The sequence below is a fragment of the Liolophura sinensis genome, chromosome 1 (genome assembly GCF_032854445.1).
Source record: "Liolophura sinensis isolate JHLJ2023 chromosome 1, CUHK_Ljap_v2, whole genome shotgun sequence".
Classification (NCBI taxonomy): domain Eukaryota; kingdom Metazoa; phylum Mollusca; class Polyplacophora; order Chitonida; family Chitonidae; genus Liolophura; species Liolophura sinensis.
The window spans coordinates 54508360-54526469 of NC_088295.1; the positions used below are offsets into that span (position 1 = coordinate 54508360).

Sequence of the window (18110 nt, forward strand, 5' to 3'; positions counted from 1 at the left end):
TACGAATTGGGTTTTCCTGTTAACGTCTCAGGTATATCCTTTAGAATCTGGTTTCACTTTCGCCTGAGGAATTCGAACTTGGCCCTGAACTACACAAGGTGTTTATCAACTGCCTTGACCGGTGAGTTAGGTTATTTAAGGTTTGAATGGGTGATATTTACGTGATTGCTTAAGCGAATTTCGTGTATTAGTTCCGTCAAGTTCACCCTACCTCCGCCGATGTTCAGACATGCATGTATAATCTGCCCGGAATGTGACATTGCATAATCACAAGCGATCGATATGACCTTGTGTTAACCCCCGATTAGACCATATATGTCCATTGGGAACTCAGTCGTATAGAAGGTACTGGCTTCCATTTCTTTCGACCTGTCACCACATGCGTACCTGGTCAGGCTGGTGAAGTGTTGGGAATTCGGAGAAGCTATTTTTACTTCTTCGTTTTTACCTGGAATGGACTACTTTGTGTTAGTCATCATGGCATAACCTTTGAATTTGAAAGTCGATTGAGTTAGTGACGACAGCAGCAGGTGGGCAAGTACTACTGTAAGCACAGATGGAGTGTGAGTCACTGTTTACATTTTTTTGCTCGATTATTGATTACATGTGGTCTAATTTTAGTAATAGCGTTAGTAAACCACCTACGTCGCACTATGACCACAGCAGTATATAGTGTATGACAAAGTGGCTTTAGTGACAAACACAGAACGTTAATTCAGGAGATTGATCAGTTTATTATGAAGCAGAGATAGGGTAGTTCAGTGAGCTATCCTAAGGTCATTACCACTATTATTTGTGGATTTCATGTTTCAAAAGAGTTCGTTCAAAGATGCCAAATAAGGACTGTGATGAACATAGAGTTAACGCTTTCCTTCGACGAAGTAAAACAGTCGTAGGTATCTTATTTACAACTGAGTTTTAGTTATACTGAAATGTGTCAGATATTGACATGGCAAGTATGTTTTAACCAAGTGTGTCTTGAATGCTTTAAATGTGTACATGTATGACAAGGTAAATAACACATGTATCTTTTTTATGTATAAATGTACTGCTCTTTTAGTCTCTGTCATGCCTCCACAGCTTCTGTGTGACATGTGTTGTAAAATTCATCATCAAGTATTTTGTCCTCTATGTATTTAACTATATTTCTTACCAGTGCGGTTGCTGTGAGTTCGAGTCCACAGGATTTACACAGGAAATTTGATGTGTTGAAGATGTGTGTGAGGCATCTTAGTGTTACATGTACATGTTAAGACGTACTTTTCCAAATGTCAGTATTGGCCTGTTCATTACAGATATGCCACTGTTACACTAAGCAGTTATTTTTACTCAGTGCCAACTATAGATGCAGTGATAAAATAGAGGCTGCTGGATATGTGTGGAAATTTGTATGTAAATCCAGAGACAAAAAACTAAGGCATCGGGTCTCAAGATTTATTTATTAGTTGCATAGTTACGCCAGTGTAAAATTACTGAACAACATGAATCATAAAATTACATCACTCAACTGAAATCTCAATTTTGAATGAAGCCATTGCTGGTTGAGAAGATAAAGTTAAATGCTGTGACTGTTAGTCCCTTGACAGATGTAGTGACAGCTGCCTGTATGGCTTTAAGTAAATTTTTGTCTCTTTAAATCAAGTGACCAACTTTTTGACACGGTACATTGTACATGTACCTGGCAAACAGCAGTTCTTTACACTAGGTACTCCAGGTTCATCCTCCTATATCTCTGATCATCATTGTTTCAGTTAAAAACTATTGAATACAGCATTAAAAGTGCAATAAATCAGTCGGTTACTAGTAATTTTGAGAATTTTTTTTTCTTTCTAGGATTATGTGAAGATGTCTGGAAGGCGTGACAGACGGCTGGCCACAATCCCAGGAGTCAAGGAAGATGCAGCCCAGATTCTGGAGAAGTTTTTACAGCGGAAAATAGCAACCCAAAACAAGGCTGCAGCAGGTGTGACCCCTTATAACTACCAGAGGGTTGTTAGCTATGAAGTCACAGAAGACCCCCAGAGGCATTACCTGAGAAGTGACAGTTATAAACAAGCATCAGTTGATTCTTTTCTTCATGATGCAGCAGATGTGATTTTTGAAGATGCCAGTGAGTTTGAAAAAGAAAATTTTAGAAACAAGACTTCAAGTTTGCCGTCTAGTTACAGAACACGGATAGATAAAGATGTTGTATTGGACACCAGAACAAATAACGGCTCACATTCCCCTTCAAAGAAATCCGTCCCTATTGATTACTATAAGAAGGGCCAGCTTGGAAAAACTGGCTCCGTTTCCTCGTCTGATACAGAAGATGAGTCGCTATCTGTGAAAAAGGGACGAAGAAAGAAAAGTCTGTTTACGCGTACTAAGGAGCGATTACGACATGCTTTCAAAAAGCAGCCTAATGACGTGGATGAAATTTTGAAAGAAAAGGAGAAAAAGTTGAAGAAATATCGCACAAAAGCAAAGAAGAAGGCTAAGGCTAAGGACTCAAAAGCTAAATCTGAGAATGGTTCCCGTAAAGCACATGAGGATGTGTTAGCTGAAGTTCGAACACACACTCATACTCACATTCATCAGGAGGTGCTTCATCCAAATGGCAGCAGTGAACAGCCGATGATCATACGAACTGAGGACACGACAGAGGACATAGAGGTGGAGGATGAGGTTCAGATGAGACACACCAAAAAGCGTATTAGTGTGAAAGAAAGTGAAAATGGCTTCGGAGGCGTTTTAGGGCGGATCAGACGAAGCTTCAGTCGGAGAAAGTCTACAGGTGCAAAAGATGGCTTATCTGGTACATACTTTTAATATCTGTTTGAAACAAATACGTTCTATGTTAGTCTGTGGTGGCAAAAATGTCTACTCTAACATACATGTCTCTAATACGTGGCTTTATGTGGCAGGGTGAACAGGTTTGTCATTGTGCTGAGAAGAATTGTACTGAAACTATAACCTTCAAGTGGAGTAAGCTTGAAGAGAATCTTACTCCTGTGTTTCGTGGAGAGGCTGGTACAGCCTGGATTTGCATGCATGTACACTACATTACCTTGACACACGTTCATGTTTTCTCCAAAATGGCTGGAAATGAACGGCTATCACTGTTAGCAGTAACTAAATACAAACCCAAAGCTGGCAAAGCAGCATGTGAAAAAGTGAATATATCTGTGAAAAGGGTAATAAAATGTAGTAAAAACTCAGGTTTAGTAATATGAAAATTAAACATTTTGTGAAGAGTAGTAATAAGAGTTCGGACACCAAAATAGAGGAATAATTAACACCGGAATTGTATTAGACATGTAGCAGTCATTGGACCTCCCTCCCTTCTTTTACTCTCCTTCACAAAAGATAGATTAATACATTTGTTTTAGTAAAATTTATATTTTCTCTGTACTCTTTGCAGCGTCGAAATCTGTGGAACCTGTCATATCTCAATTGAACATGAAGACAGGGCCAAAATCTACGCCATTCCATCGCACAAATTCTGAACCAGTATCTGAAGCCCTGGCATGTGGGAGACATGAGTACTCTATGAATCAGAGAAAGACCTTCTCTGGCAGAGAAAAAGCCAAGGTCACCGAGTTCTTCAGCGAGCTGATAACTCGCCAGACCCGCGTTGATGGTGACGCATCTGACTACGACACTGTGGAAGGTCCAACAGGCAAATCACCTGGAGGTAGTGGAGGGAACCCTGGATCATCTCCGTCTTCGCCCCGTGTTTTGCTTGGTTCAGGGTTAGGTGACGGGCGGAGGTCACGGCTTGGCCTGTCTGGGATCACCCGACAAGATGCGGTCATGGCCCCCCAGGAATCCTTTGATCTTGACCTTGACCGACACCAAGTTGACCAAGTTGTCTGTACCAGCAAAGGGAAAATCGAGACAAGATCACGAGTCATTGTGGATGAAAACTTAAAGCTACCTTCTAATGTTGTCATGGATGGAAAGGATTACACAGGTAAAAATTATAAGGAAATTATCTGTGGGAGGGTCTCAGAACAGGTGCTCAAGGTTCAATTTTTCAACTGGATCAGCTCTTGTGCAGCTCATACGTGCCAATATATGAACAAAACGTTTTAATTTTCAAACCCTTTTGAAGTTTGTTTTCAAATTACATCTGATGGTATACTTTCTCGGTTGAATTTTCGGGTACTTGTTATTATTATATAAAACACGTTCAGGTCGAAATGTTGGTGGAATCTGGCATAGCGGAGACAGAAACCACTTACCAGGTAAAGATACTTAACAAACAGCTCCACTGACATGTTTACCTGATATTGAACCTCGTTAATCAAGGATTAATTTCTGATCTCAAATGAAACTGTTTCAATCACTTGAACCAGACACAACCACATTCGCTCTTTGTGCGTTTTATTTTTTAATGCTTATAGTTGCAAAAATTTTTTTGCTCTGTTTTGTAATGAACAGATCATCCCCCCGGTAAAGACAGTGTTCCTTTCGATGAAAAGTCAGAGGAAGAAAAAGAGCAGATGTATGATATCATAGCTCGCAAGCTGGCCGACATTGCTGACGTATACGTGGAATCTGAAGCCGAAACACCTAAAGGTAAGGAATGCTTTATGGCAGATTGCCAAATATCAATACAGTAAAGTTCAAGCAAAGGGCTTTACAGTCCTGTCAGTACTGATAGATGCTGCTCTCCAGGGTTCACTTTCACAAAAATTGTCAGAAGTTTATCCCGTATATTCATCAATATTTCAATGAAAAGTAAAACAAGAAAATTTTATCAAATTTTGGGCATTTGAATTAAATACAGTGAAAAGAATTAAATAAACTGATTGATGAATACATTGATGAGTGCTGTATTTCCAACAAAATTTGGCCTGTAAAAACATATGTTGAGAAGAATCACACTTTAAAATGATACTATTGATGCCAACCTCTAAGTATTTTTGGCAAGAAATTAGTCAAACTTCACAAAGAACTATTAAGTGGCCCTATAAGTAAGATGAATCAGTGCAAATCGAGAAAAATTTGTTACTTGAAAAAAGCTAAAGTTTGAGTTTAAATGCAGTATACGTGTTTTTGATAAGTTATTCATAACAATCATATTGCAGGTCTGGTTTATGTGGTGTTTTCCCCTTTTTACAGAAGAACTGACGTCTTTAGAGAAAAAGTTGTTAGACTGTTTGCGCGACAAAGGAGATCAGATCAACACCGATGTAAGTATCTAATCATCCCATCACTTCTGCTTCGTGACAATGTGTCCAGGGATAACCTACACACTGATCTACAACTACACTAACTCCCTGATTAAAGACAAACAGTCTCCACAGGTGTACATGAAACACACTTTTTCTTTCTTATAAAGAATCCTGTGTTCATTTTAACCTTATGTGTAGGTTATCTTGGGTAACAAAGCCTTGAAACAAGCATAACTTTTCAATAGCTTCAAGATTTTGTAAAAAGCAGGCAGACAGACAGACAGACAGACAAACTGATAACCAAGTGCTTATAGAGCTGCCTCTGGCAGCTATAAAATGAATCGTAAAACACCAATCAAATAAATAAATAAATAAATAAATAATGATGGCTATAATCCAGCAGCTTGCAAAGTCCTTTTTTAATAAAATTTGTGATGTAGAATGAACATTGTGGTTACTGCCAAGTTGGGAAAAAATTTGATCATTATAATCTACAGTAAGTATGATGTCATCTTGCTCCCAGACTTATGTTATTTCTTTCGGTTGATGATGAAAATTAGAATGTGACTTGTTGGTCAGAGGGACAAGCAAGCAGCAACAGATATAGGCTCAGCTAAAGGGGATGATGAAAGCCAATGAGAGCGTGAATTGTGTCATGGAAATGTACCAAAAAATTTAAGTCATGTTAGTTAAAAGTTGGTGGTGAGAGCTTTGTAAAAAAAGAAAAGAAAAATGAATGTGATTGACTTTCCATAAAGTTGTACTTAAATGTAAGAGACAATCAAACAGTATATTTTCCCTTCAATTTTCTTCCAGATGAACATGTCCCCAGCTTTACAAATGGTGAAGAATGCCACATACAGTACGTTCCAGAACACTGTGCAGAAAGCCATAGGTCATGAGACGAGTGTCAAACAGATAGCCATGTTGTTTCACCTCACTAAAGGTGCTGTTCAGATAGCTGGTGCTGGTGGTGCCTTAGCCATGAAGATTAAAGAGAACACGTTGCGCTACTTCGAGGATACATTTGCTGCATGGATTGTTGGCCAGGGTGGATGGGTAAGTTATAAAAAGATGGCCTGTCTTTGTTGTTTTTTTTTCCATTGTGCAGTTAGTCCAAGCAGAGATTGTTTGGTGGAAGCCTTCTGGTGCAAACACTGCTACTTTCTCAAAAGTTTTTCACATTGTCATGGTTTTACATGTACATCTTCTTGTTGTGTTTCATAAAAGTGCTTTAGTTGAACAGTGCAGAAATTGCATTTTCTATGCACAAAATTGAACTGTGCTGTTAAATGAGTTTCATTCAAATTTGTCATTTCATTTGTAGTAAAGATCGAGAAATTTAAATGTCTGGACATGAATTTCAGTTATCTTATGTCATTGAGTTGAAGAGGTCTTCAGTTTGATAGCTTTTAAATTCACAATTTTTGTACTTAATTCATGGAACAGAGGGATAGGACAAGTACATGTACATTTGAGACAAGTGTCAGTAAAATTGTAACTGCCTTTCATGCCAAGACATCATGCCAAGTGTCATTTGTGAGTCTGTCTTATGAGGCAGGACTGCAATCATGTGTATGCTACAAGGACACACCTTCTGATTTGACTAAAAAACTGATAAATAAAAAATGTACTGAATAACTGGTCCATGGCCAAAGTCCATCATGCACACTTTATTCCATTTACATCCCTGCATAACTTCTCCATTTCTTTTAAAACGCCGACTAAAGTAGGCCTCCTTGGCAGAGGTAATCAATATGAAACACAAAGAAAACGAACTGTGAGGTGTTAATGGTTTGAAAGCTGGCCCAGTTTGTTTATCTGAACCCCATTTATAGGTACACTTTGCTGCTGTAATTAATACCACTCTTCCCAGGCTGTGACTACACTAATTCCTCAACCTTTTCGTCAAATTTGACTTCCTATCTGAACGCTAGGCCTCCTATCCTTCAACATGTACCATTCACATAACGAGAGGTCTGCATGCAAGATGACATGAAATCCTATATGATGGAGGTCACAGCAATAACAAAGTAGTGCTGGGGGGTTTTGATGACATTAATATTGACTACATATCTATGAGATAATTTTACATAAACCCTTGATGACTCTGGTGAATGTTTTTAGAGAGATTTGAGCTGAACATTTATTTTTTTTTTGTTTTTTTTTGTTTACAGGATTCAATGCTGGAAGAATCAGACTCGGAGCTTGATATTGTGGATAAGAAGTAATACATTCCGAAATGTCGAAGTATTTACAGCTCGAGTGCAACGCTCTGGGGAAAAACAAACCACTAAATAACCTTGTTGACATATGTATATGACAATATGTTTGCTTGAAGTTACACTAAGAGCTAAATAAGAAAATGATGAAGGTTGAGAAAAGCCTTTAAAGGCTGAAAAGGAAATCCTATATGCATGTATACATCACCACGGATTTGATTGATCCTTCAAAGGAATTACATGGGCAAGTACCAGCTGAAGTGTTCTTCAACTGTAGATCTACCAGTATTGGGATCCAGAAAGGCTGCAGACAGTTGATGCTGTACTCCCCAAGAATACAGTAAAAGATGCTGATGATGCATTTCCACAACTGGTGTATTTAATGCTATTATTTCAGAGCATGTGTTGTAACATGGACTACATACTGTATATGTAGTACTATAATCTCTCTGTGGTAATTTGGCAGGAAAGTATAGAAGGAAGCTTTTAGGTGGGATTATATTGAGTGTTGAACAGGATGTGGCTTTTTCATTCACATTGCATAATTTGGTATTGTTCATTCCACTTATTATTGCCCATTTGAATAAAGTGTTGTTAAGGACACGGCAATTAATTTGTCCCTTAACCACAGTTGTTAGACCTTAATTCGGCGTCACATTAACAGATTGAGTCGAGTGTTGAAGTTGTAAGTCAGGAGGTTGGTTACATAACTGTAATTACAAGTACAAGAAATGACTACCTTACAGGTTTTCAATATCATTGATGAATAAACGGTAGAGTTACAGTACGACTTGTGCCAGAATTCATTTATTGAAGTGACATGAATGTTTATTCACATAATTTGTGTCGCAAATGTAGCGAAGAAAAAACGACAGTATAGTATGTCAAAATTGATGAAATAAAATGGCTTTATTCAAGAGAAAGCATGGTCTTCTGCTTTTAGACAGACAAATCCAGAGAAATTGGTCTAAATTATGCTCAACCAGTGAGTCGGCTGGCGCATTAGCGCAGCATAATGACTCAGGAGCCTCTCGCCAATGCTCAAGTCCAGCTCATGTTGGCTTCTTCTCCAGACGTATGAGGGAGGGTCTGGCAGCAACCTGCCGATGGTTGTGGGTTTCCCCCCGGACTTTGCCCCGTTTCCTCCCACCATAATGCTGGCCGCCGTGGTATGAACGAAATATTCCTGAGTATGGCGTAAAACAACAATCAAATGAATAAATAAATATATTGCTGTCAAACATTTGATCATGATTTTTTTTCATCTCATCAGTCTTCTATAGAGGGGACTTCACTTAATAATTCACAGTAGAATTGTCTTATCAGTAATGTGTATGTGAGTTCTGACTGCTACAGTCCCATTTCATGGTATTATTTTATCTGTATTGTGTTCACTGCTACAGTCCCATTTCATGGTATTATTTTATCTGTATTGTGTTCAATCTGTGATATTTATTTTCATCGTTTATTTGCAATATCTGTAATAAATGGCATAAAATCTTGATCATGATGTTTGTGTCTGGCCAAGTTTTTTTTATCAATAAATGGAGCTTGCGCAAATGTGTATTGATTTGATATAACATTTATAATTATCGGCAAATGTTTTTGTATGCAGAAAATTTGTACCAATTTTGTATTTTGTCATACACGTGTGCATTGTTGTGGCTTATGTGACCAGTTGTATGGAGTGAAATGCGTGAAGTGTATTGCCCATGTAAGCTTACCTGAGGTAACAAGGTGTAAGGTACTGTTTGGATTTCATGAGTATCAGCTGTTTGTTAGAGAATGGTTGGATGGATTTCCACTTTCCACTTTTTTCATTAATCAACTGCCCAGCAAAGCATTTGGTTAATGAAAATATATTTGTTTAAAAATATTCCAGAAACTTTTACAAATCATCAAAACAATCGTTCCCCTCCCCCCACCTTGATTAAATACATTAAGATAATGATACAGGGTATTACTAAGTACACCACATGCAGACCAGTTTATAATGGTGAGCTTAATTATTGGAAATCTGCCTTGATTTGAATACCACTTGAAGGCAGTTGGCCTAAATATGTAACAAAGACAGTAGATTTAACCTTTGGTCACAAATCTTCAGTATCACTCAGTTTGTATTGATGTTCCCCCTGAGGGCCATTTTTTATACTAATGTTTGAAAAATCAAACATTTTTTATATGCTTTATCAAATGTAACAAATTATAAATTTTAATTTATTTTCCGGAATTCATGTTATAGTTAAAATCAGGTTGATGTTCATTCCATTTTATTTTAATTTACTTAAGAATGTAATGTTCGGGTAGTTTTATTTTCACTTTTTACATTATTTACGTCAGGTAATCAGACACAAAAATATGGCAGTGCTTTACTTTTGTTATATTTGCAGAACTGATTTAGTTTATTATTTGAGTTGATAGAAATTCGGCTCAGTTCTGTGCAGCTCTTAGTTTGTATGCCAAAGTTTATAATATTTATGGTAAAAAAATTTGGCGCTCTGATGTGTATTAAAAGATTGTACATTTGTACATCAGAGTAATTAACCAATGGAATGTAAAGTGGTTGTATTTTTACTCCTTAATAACCCGTCAGTTTATAAAGGCTGATCTCATATTGGGTTTGACTGAATGGTACATTGTGCAACAGTAAAATTTTGTGTAGCAGAGTTGTTTATGTGATTGTGACAAACAAAAATGCGGTTTACAATACCTGTGCCCTAAATCATTGGCATATGCATCAGTTATGTGTCATATATATGTGTCGCCACCATGTTGTACTTCATCCCTGCCGTCAACTGCGATCTCAGAATTAAAAAATAAACACATTTATAACAGAAATACATAGCTTGCTTTTATTATTGTGGACAGCTTTTGCTATCACCCTTCCATTCTCATGACAATAGAGTTTTTTTTTTCCCCATTGGCTGGCCAGGATTCAATAACTGACTCTTTGACATTTCACACTCCCATGCTCCTCACATTGCAGGTTTAACAATAAATGAACTAAATTAGTTAATTTGTAGGCTCTATACCGGTACTGAAACTGCTGCATTTCCTTGTTAATCTTGGCACTAGTTTCCTCCACCATAAAATTGAAAGCCAATCTTTACGTGAACAATTCTTGAGTATGGCGTTAGAAAAATAATTATGCTGCAAGTGAAATACTTCAGTGGACTCAACTGCACGCCTGCCCTTGCCTTACAAATGGCTAGCCCTAGCTTACCCTTTGCCATTTGGTACAGATGAACCAGAGATTATAGACCTCATTCTTTTTGCATATGAAAGAGCAACTTTCAACACAATTTATGCACATTTTTAGTTTGATATTGGAGACAAAATTACATTGGTTGGGTTGGCCAGATTCAGGGCTTCACAAAAAGTATAATCAGTCAACACAGCAGCATACCTTCAGAATATGCTTGAACAAACACCTTGCCAACATACGAAAAAGATTTAAGAATTGCAGTACTGTGTTAACATAAGTGTGGACATCCGATAGAAGTCTACAACTGCATTTACTTTTTTTTTTTTTTGGACTTGGATATATCACTGGGCATTTATTGACAGTTCAGTTGACCACGAATTCACAGGTTAATTATACACACGTGAGAGCGGTGTAGTAATTGGGATAAAGAAAGTTGTCTCCCCTTGAAAACCGTTCTCTCCGCTATGTGACAACACCTGGTAACCAAGGACGACGAAACAAGCTTTTCGACTTGATGTTTGGTATCTGGCATTAAAATGTGCTGACATTTTCTTACCGGGAGAAATTTCAGCGCCTGATGGTGATAGGGCAAATATAAAGGGATAATTGCTTCTCCGAATACTTGGTAAGGGAAAGTACGACAAAGTGAGTGTGGTTAGAAGAGTTGAGTTTGACTACGCTGTCGTTTGGTTCTTGGCTAAGTGAAGTATTGGACTGTCCCGTGACTGCTGTCAGACTGAAAAACAATACATAAGAACCCCAAAACCGTGTTGTTGGACGAGTTAAATGTTGATACTGTCAGATAATTTTTTTTATATGTCGAGACAACTCACTAGGGAATTGTCAACAACAACAACAAAAATTAAGCAGGGTTGACGTTTTAGTCAGATAAGACGACGTTGAGTTGACAGCACTTGGGGTGTTTAAGTTGTATTGAAGTGACTTACTTTATACTTACTTTATTTATGACTAATTATGGCTAATTATGCTTTGTTGATATTAATGATTTATATGTTTTCTTTTCTAAATTTCTTCGAACTGGATTTAAATGCACAAAATTTAAATGTCCAGTAATACGTAGCTCAAGCATGTACATGCACATTATTTACACGACAGTCTATGTGACTGGTTTTAATTCCAGATTGGTCATAATGGGACGTTTACAGACTGGACCCAGAACGGCTCACATAGCAGCCAGTCATGGCCCCGATACAAACATCATGAAGTTCTATGTCACTCAAAACTCCACAACGTATGGCAAACACTGGGAGAAGTTCAAACCCAAGCAGGGTCGCCACACAGGCACCGGTTATCTGTCAAACTTCAGACCCGGGGTTTACTATAGTAAAAGACTGGATGATGTTGATAATCCATTCATGGGGTCAGTATGGACTTTAGTTACTTATTGTCAAGGTTGAATCAGTTATGTGCAAAGTGTACCGTATCTGATGTAAAATTTAGCAATGGCTAAGTTACTCATTTTTGCCAGATTCTGAAAGTTCTGTTGATCTAAGAAAGATGTTTTGAGGTTTATTTGGAAGGTGGGATGATATCCAGTTTGAAAAAATGCTCAACTAATCAATCAATGGGTAGGATTCTTCTATATAGTACCAAATCACTAAGGAAGTTCATTTTTAGCAGTGCCACTTGTTCCTTTTGACACTTTGTTATTAAATAGGCTTATAAAATATTGTATCTTTACTTGACCTTGATGCAGTGTTGTGTAGTCCTCATCAGTCACTGTCTGTCTTGTACATAGAAACAAATGATTGAATTATCACAGTGATTCACTGTCCTACAGTAACTGTACTAATAAGTCATCTCTAATCAGCTCAGTTAAAGGTGGAACAAGTTTATGGCATCCTTTATTGCTGATTTACAGCTGCAGGCAATGCAACAAGAAATGAGAATTCATCTAGAATTCCCTGCACATCTTTATCTGTGTTTGATTGAAGTTTTGTTGCCCTTTTTTTCATTTTAGTGAAGTTTGTGCCAAAAACTACAACACTATAACAAAGCTACATTACCAGCCCTACAAAGAAAATACAGGGGAAGAGGCTTTGCCTTGTACCACATTCCAAGTGGGGTCAGGATTTGTACGAGCAAAGCATTTAACAGTTCCAACAGTGAAGGAGGTACGTGTACAGGAGTGATCTCCCTTGAGTTCTCCTGCAATAAATAATACCAACGCTTAAATGAAAGGTACAAAATGCGATGTTCATTGAAATTATCAAAATATGTCATTGCTAAAAATCAAAGTTTGCATGAATAATTCCACTCATACCCTTGATCAACACTTATATCATTTTTAGATTAGTCCATTGTGTGTCACTTGTGCTGCAATATGTTACAGAGAAATAGTTTTGAAGAAGTAATTTGAAAACTGGTCATTGTTTCTGCAGAAGTTAATATTTGTGTTTTTTGTAAAACAGTAATTTAACTTTGTTTTGCAGGCTGCTGAACCATTTATTGACACCCGCATTGTGAATGCTCGTACAGACATTCTACCCAGACATAAACCTCTGCTGCATAAAATTCAACCAAAAGATCCCGTTGAACTTGAGAATTCAGGATATGTAAGTGTGACTTTTAAACACTTTGAAAGTTGCAGACTGGTTATACCTTCCTTTTGCCTCTTTCATGTCTTCATTGGAGGTGGTGGTTGGGAAGTAGCAAGAAAGAGTCATTCAATATTTCTGAGCCTTCCTGATGTATAACAGTTCTGGCACTCATTTTTATCAGTTTTACACAGCGTTATGTTTGTCAAGGTTAACAAAAAATTCTAGTACAGGGTAATGTGTTTCAGTTTCATTTTGACTTTGTTCAGCTTTCTTATATTAAATGTACATGTATATATATGAAATTGTCATTATTCAGGGGCCTGGCTATATGACAACAGAGACGCACCAAAGGTTCACAGGAAAGCCTGCTGATGATACACGTATGTTACAAATATTTAGTAACTACTCTGAAGGTACACCTGTGTGAAGAAATATCATTTCTGTTGTAATGTCAGGTGTGGCCATGCAGCTTGTCTCTTTCTTTGTTAATCATGCAGATTGAAAAGTCTAGAGAAAATCGTAAAACTACACTTGACTGCAGTGGTAAGAATTATCTTGGTGGAAAAAGAAAAAGGAAAAAAATTACATTTTTAAGGAAATGAACACAAAAATAATGCAAAATCCACCGACATGCTTGAAGCAGTTGACAGTTGCAAAAGAAAATGCTACAGACTGGTTGTTTAGTTGACCTTCTTGTCTTTATAGGTGATATGAAGCCGAAGTCAGTTGGCCCTATTGAAGAGAGTGGTTTCACACATGCTAAAAATGTTGAGCCTATAACATTCAACCATGACTCTCCTCACAAAAATGAATATCCAGTAAGTCTATTGTATAATGTGTACATATTTAATGTGCACTGGTATATCCTCATGTATATACCAAAAAGATATAATTTCTCCCTGTATTCCTATCATGGTTATTCAAATAAATGCCATCAGAAACAATAATTTCTTGTTTGGATGGTGATAAATTCATAAAACCCAGGTTTCTATTGGCTAAACTGAAGTACCATGCATGACATTGAAAATGTGGAAGACAGAATTACCTATAGAGGGACTTCTGATCCCAGATTTTTTCAAATGTCTATGACTTAAGAAAATTTCAAACGCACTGAGCTAGAATTAAATGTTTCGCTCTAGGAATTTTAAAATTTCTACACTGATTCTTTTCTTCAGAACAATGTACCAGCCACAGTCTGAGTTCTTACCTGTTCTGAGTATGGCAGTTTATGCACTTTTTATGCTTGATAAATATAAGCTGTTACTATTTTGACACCAGATTTCATGCATATTCTTGTTATTCCACATTGATTAGACCTCCCCAGTTTCCCCACTTTGCAGGGTCAAATCAACAAATTTTGTTGCACGCCATAATGTTTGCATGCTCTGTTACTTGATGTGTATGTTGAACAATACTAGTGTTCTGAGTCAGTTGACATTGGTTTTATGTTATGTGAATCTCCTTATATTCAATTGACTTTCCATTTGCTTTCCCTAGGGTTGGATGACCAACAGACCAACAGGTGTCAGTATATTCAAAACACACTTCCTACCTTCTGAGTATCTGCATGTAAGTACCATTTGTTGTAGCGGTGAAGCAATATTATACAAATTATACTGTATGTGGGTACGTTTTGACATACACAGTAAAGCTATATGTCTAGATGACATTTATGGTCTTTCGTTTCTCAAATTAAAGGCATTTTTTTCAAGGAACCCTAAATAGATAAATCTTCATGTTATGTATATTTCTTGCAGGGCAATGAGCCATTACCAAAGCTGAACACTGCATCTGAGAGAGGTTCAGGGTTCACCAGAGAAAAGGTCAAACCCCTCTATGTTCACCGAGTGCCATTAGAAGTGAGCTATTTTATTGTTTCTTTACTAACTATAGGCCTTTCCAGATAAGCTGGTGTTTTAATTTGTTTCCAGTTTACGTACAGTTGTACAGTTTACGTTATTTATTTGATTTGTTGTTTAATGCTGTACTCATCAATTTTTCACTTATATGATGGCAGAAACTGGAGCACCTTGAGTCGATAAACCACCGATGTTTGGCAAGTTATTATCAAACTTTCAGAGGTGTAATGTACAAATATGCACACCATATTGGTGGAAAGCAAGTGGCCTTCAACGGATGTCAGGCTGTGCAAATGGCTACATGAGCTCCTTCATCCACTTATTGTCACCGAGGCCCAACAAACTTTGAAAGTGGGGTAGTCCACAAATTCCGTGTCCAAGGCTGGGAATAAGCCAATGTCTTGCATGTCCCAGCAACTGAAAAATAAATAAACAGCATCAACCATTCACCCACAATTTAAGGGTTTAATATCACCTTTATCATTATTTGCATTTTTTCCTATCAGTATCTCCTGATAGCAGAATTATCCCAACACTACTAGAGGTATATCTACAGTATATCTACTGCCTGACTGAAGCATCTTTCACAAGACACAAGGGTCCATTTCACAAAGTGTGCATAGTGTTACAATGGGGTTGGGTATGATGCAGTTTAACATATTAGTACAGGTTACCGACACTCTAACACGTTTTGTATTGCATGTGATACATATGTTGACTTATATAGAAAATAGCTTTTCTGTATAAAAGAGGAACAAACTGATATATTTTATTAATTAATCAGGCCTATGACCTGGCCAGTGATGTTCCTAATCTAAGGCTGGATCGGACAAGGAAAGTGGATCCCAGTGAATACATAAACATGACCCATCCCAACAACCACTCCAGGTAAGCTTTTGAGACGTAGATGATTATACAGATATATTATCAATCAGTTGACATGCAAAATGGGAGGTTTATGGTAAATCAGCAATAATTTCTTGCCATTTTTCACCAATTAATCACCCTGCTATCATTACTAACTTTGCGAAAATTTCAAGTGATAATCAGTAAATCACACATAACTTCACATGTAGTGAAAAGATACTTTACCATGGTAAATGTACATGATGTAGTGTTGCCACACCCTTGTAAAAAGGACCCAAGTCTGTTAAATTTCGGCGTTGACCCAGACTGGAATCCTGATCAGGGAAGTTTGTAAGTAATTCTTTACCATTGACAGGGAAGAGAGAAATGCAGAGTATTGTCCCTTTGTCTAAAGCCAGTCAATTCACTTGGTGAATGTGCTATGTGCTCGCCAAATGCCTTCTTCTTTAATTACTACCATGCTATATTCATCATATACACAAAAGTACAAAAAGTGCCTTGGCATAAATGGCATAAATCGGCCTCTAGTGATGTACATGTTATCTCCTCCTTCCCTCCCACTACAGCATTATGAAGTGTGATTACCTGGGGAAGCAGTATCCTGACCAGAGCGAGTCTGACCGCCTGGGCCACACTGGTGTGGGCAACAAGGAGCTGACTGGCTACTCTGAGAACAATGACCGCTTTGTACAGACCTCTGATAATCCACGTCGCTTCATCACACATTACATGACCAGGTATGCTGCACCCATGTTGTTGGTCTTGTTGGCATAAGGCTAAATGATGATCAAGCCGAAAGGAGGCCATCATTATTAACTTGTAGAAATCTTTAAGCAAAGCAACAACTTTACAACTTGGTTATAGATTCATATAATATTTAACATTTACAGCAAGTAAGACATTGGAGGCAATCGACTTGCAGCTTTAGTTTCTTAAGGTGGCTGTGTTCATTATCCTCCGTACAAGATTATGGTGTACAACACACAATTAACAAAACATAGTTTCTTTCCCACTAAAAGCCTTACCTCCATTTACAATTGCATGGACCTCACATTGCATACTAGATGTACACTTTAAGTGAGGGTCTCCTCCTGGGGTATCTATTCTATGTTATAACAACAGTTGAATTTGTGCTGTAGGTTCCAGGATGAGACCCCAGTGGGAAAGGCTCGGGAAGGCCACTGTGGTGGAGGGGTCCAGCCTCAGTTGCTAGACGGCTTCACAAAGAGTACCTCTGTTCATACATATGGCCCTGATGTAGAGAGCAGTGCTACACTCAGGAGACTTGAGCCCTACGTCGGCAGGTAAGGGCTTTAATGTCTTGTGTTGCTAATTTCCATCTATCTTCAACCAGCTATATGCGTACAAATGTTTTACACTTTACTACCTTGTTGTTTGATACTTTTTGCATTTGATTTACCTGAAATTTACACTGCATTCTATACTGATGTCAAACAGTGATCAGACGCAGCATTGCATGATGAAATTCTGAAAATTTTTATCTGCTGGTAATTATGACATGCTAGTACATGTATGTAATTATGAGCTTCAATGATTGAATTCTTATTTTTCCTCTCTACATAATATATTTTATTTTTTTTCCTTACAGGAGTTTGGTGGCTAGAGATCCATTTTTTGATGACCACAAGCATGACAGTAAACTACATAGATCAGTCACCATGATGGCATGAGAGATAAACGATAAACAAAACGATGATACATAAATGAAATATACAGCGACAAATTTCTCAAAAGTTGTGGAAAAATCTGATTCGCAAGTTTTTGTTGATCCATGCAATTTGAGGGTTAGTGTAATTCTTCAAACCCTGTGCACAGTCAGATATCACTGAGGAAATTGTTATAGCTATCATGTTCATGATGTTGTGAAAGGATTTGCTTTTTCGTTCACAGAACTATTCACGCCGGAATTGTTAATGGCTACTTAATAGTTTGGCTGTACAATTTGCCTGATATTGAATATGTGAAAGCTGTTTTACATGTATATGTAAGCTGTATTTTATAAAAGCACCTGTGATAAATTTTCAGCTCATTCCAACTGAATTTAGTGATTTACACACCTGTATTTTTAGGATCTAGCTTTTGCATTTTTTGGTTGATTTTTGCTTATGTTGTTTTACATGGAAATAGGGAACAGAAATATAAGACAGCTGGGTTGGTTTATCTCTATACTTCACACGTGTGTATAAACACACAAACAGTTATGTATATTTATG

At 37.5% G+C, this 18110-nt stretch overlaps 2 protein-coding genes across 4 annotated transcripts; both read left to right on the forward strand.

Moving 5' to 3' along the window:
• Nucleotides 1-4: 4 nt before the first annotated feature.
• On the forward strand, nt 5-9187 carry LOC135470778 (uncharacterized). Of its 3 annotated transcripts, none has more exons than XM_064749831.1 (7): nt 5-121; nt 1834-2797; nt 3404-3955; nt 4426-4563; nt 5110-5180; nt 5979-6221; nt 7340-9187. In XM_064749831.1, the coding sequence occupies exons 2-7, from the start codon at nt 1846-1848 to the stop codon at nt 7391-7393; spliced, it is 2010 nt and encodes a 669-aa protein (XP_064605901.1). In that variant the 5' UTR covers nt 5-121; nt 1834-1845; the 3' UTR covers nt 7394-9187. The 3 variants fall into 3 exon arrangements, with proteins under 3 accessions (XP_064605901.1, XP_064605907.1, XP_064605893.1); XM_064749837.1 differs by lacking the exon at nt 5-121 and adding an exon at nt 460-563; XM_064749823.1 differs by lacking the exon at nt 5-121 and adding an exon at nt 708-892.
• A 1895-nt stretch (nt 9188-11082) lies between these two features.
• LOC135462117 (stabilizer of axonemal microtubules 4-like) lies at nt 11083-17567 on the forward strand. The gene is made up of 12 exons (XM_064739481.1): nt 11083-11214; nt 11731-11970; nt 12571-12724; nt 13043-13165; nt 13467-13530; nt 13856-13968; nt 14648-14719; nt 14908-15009; nt 15794-15897; nt 16443-16613; nt 17016-17180; nt 17486-17567. The coding sequence occupies exons 2-12, from the start codon at nt 11741-11743 to the stop codon at nt 17565-17567; spliced, it is 1380 nt and encodes a 459-aa protein (XP_064595551.1). The 5' UTR covers nt 11083-11214; nt 11731-11740.
• The last annotated feature ends 543 nt before the right edge of the window (nt 17568-18110 follow it).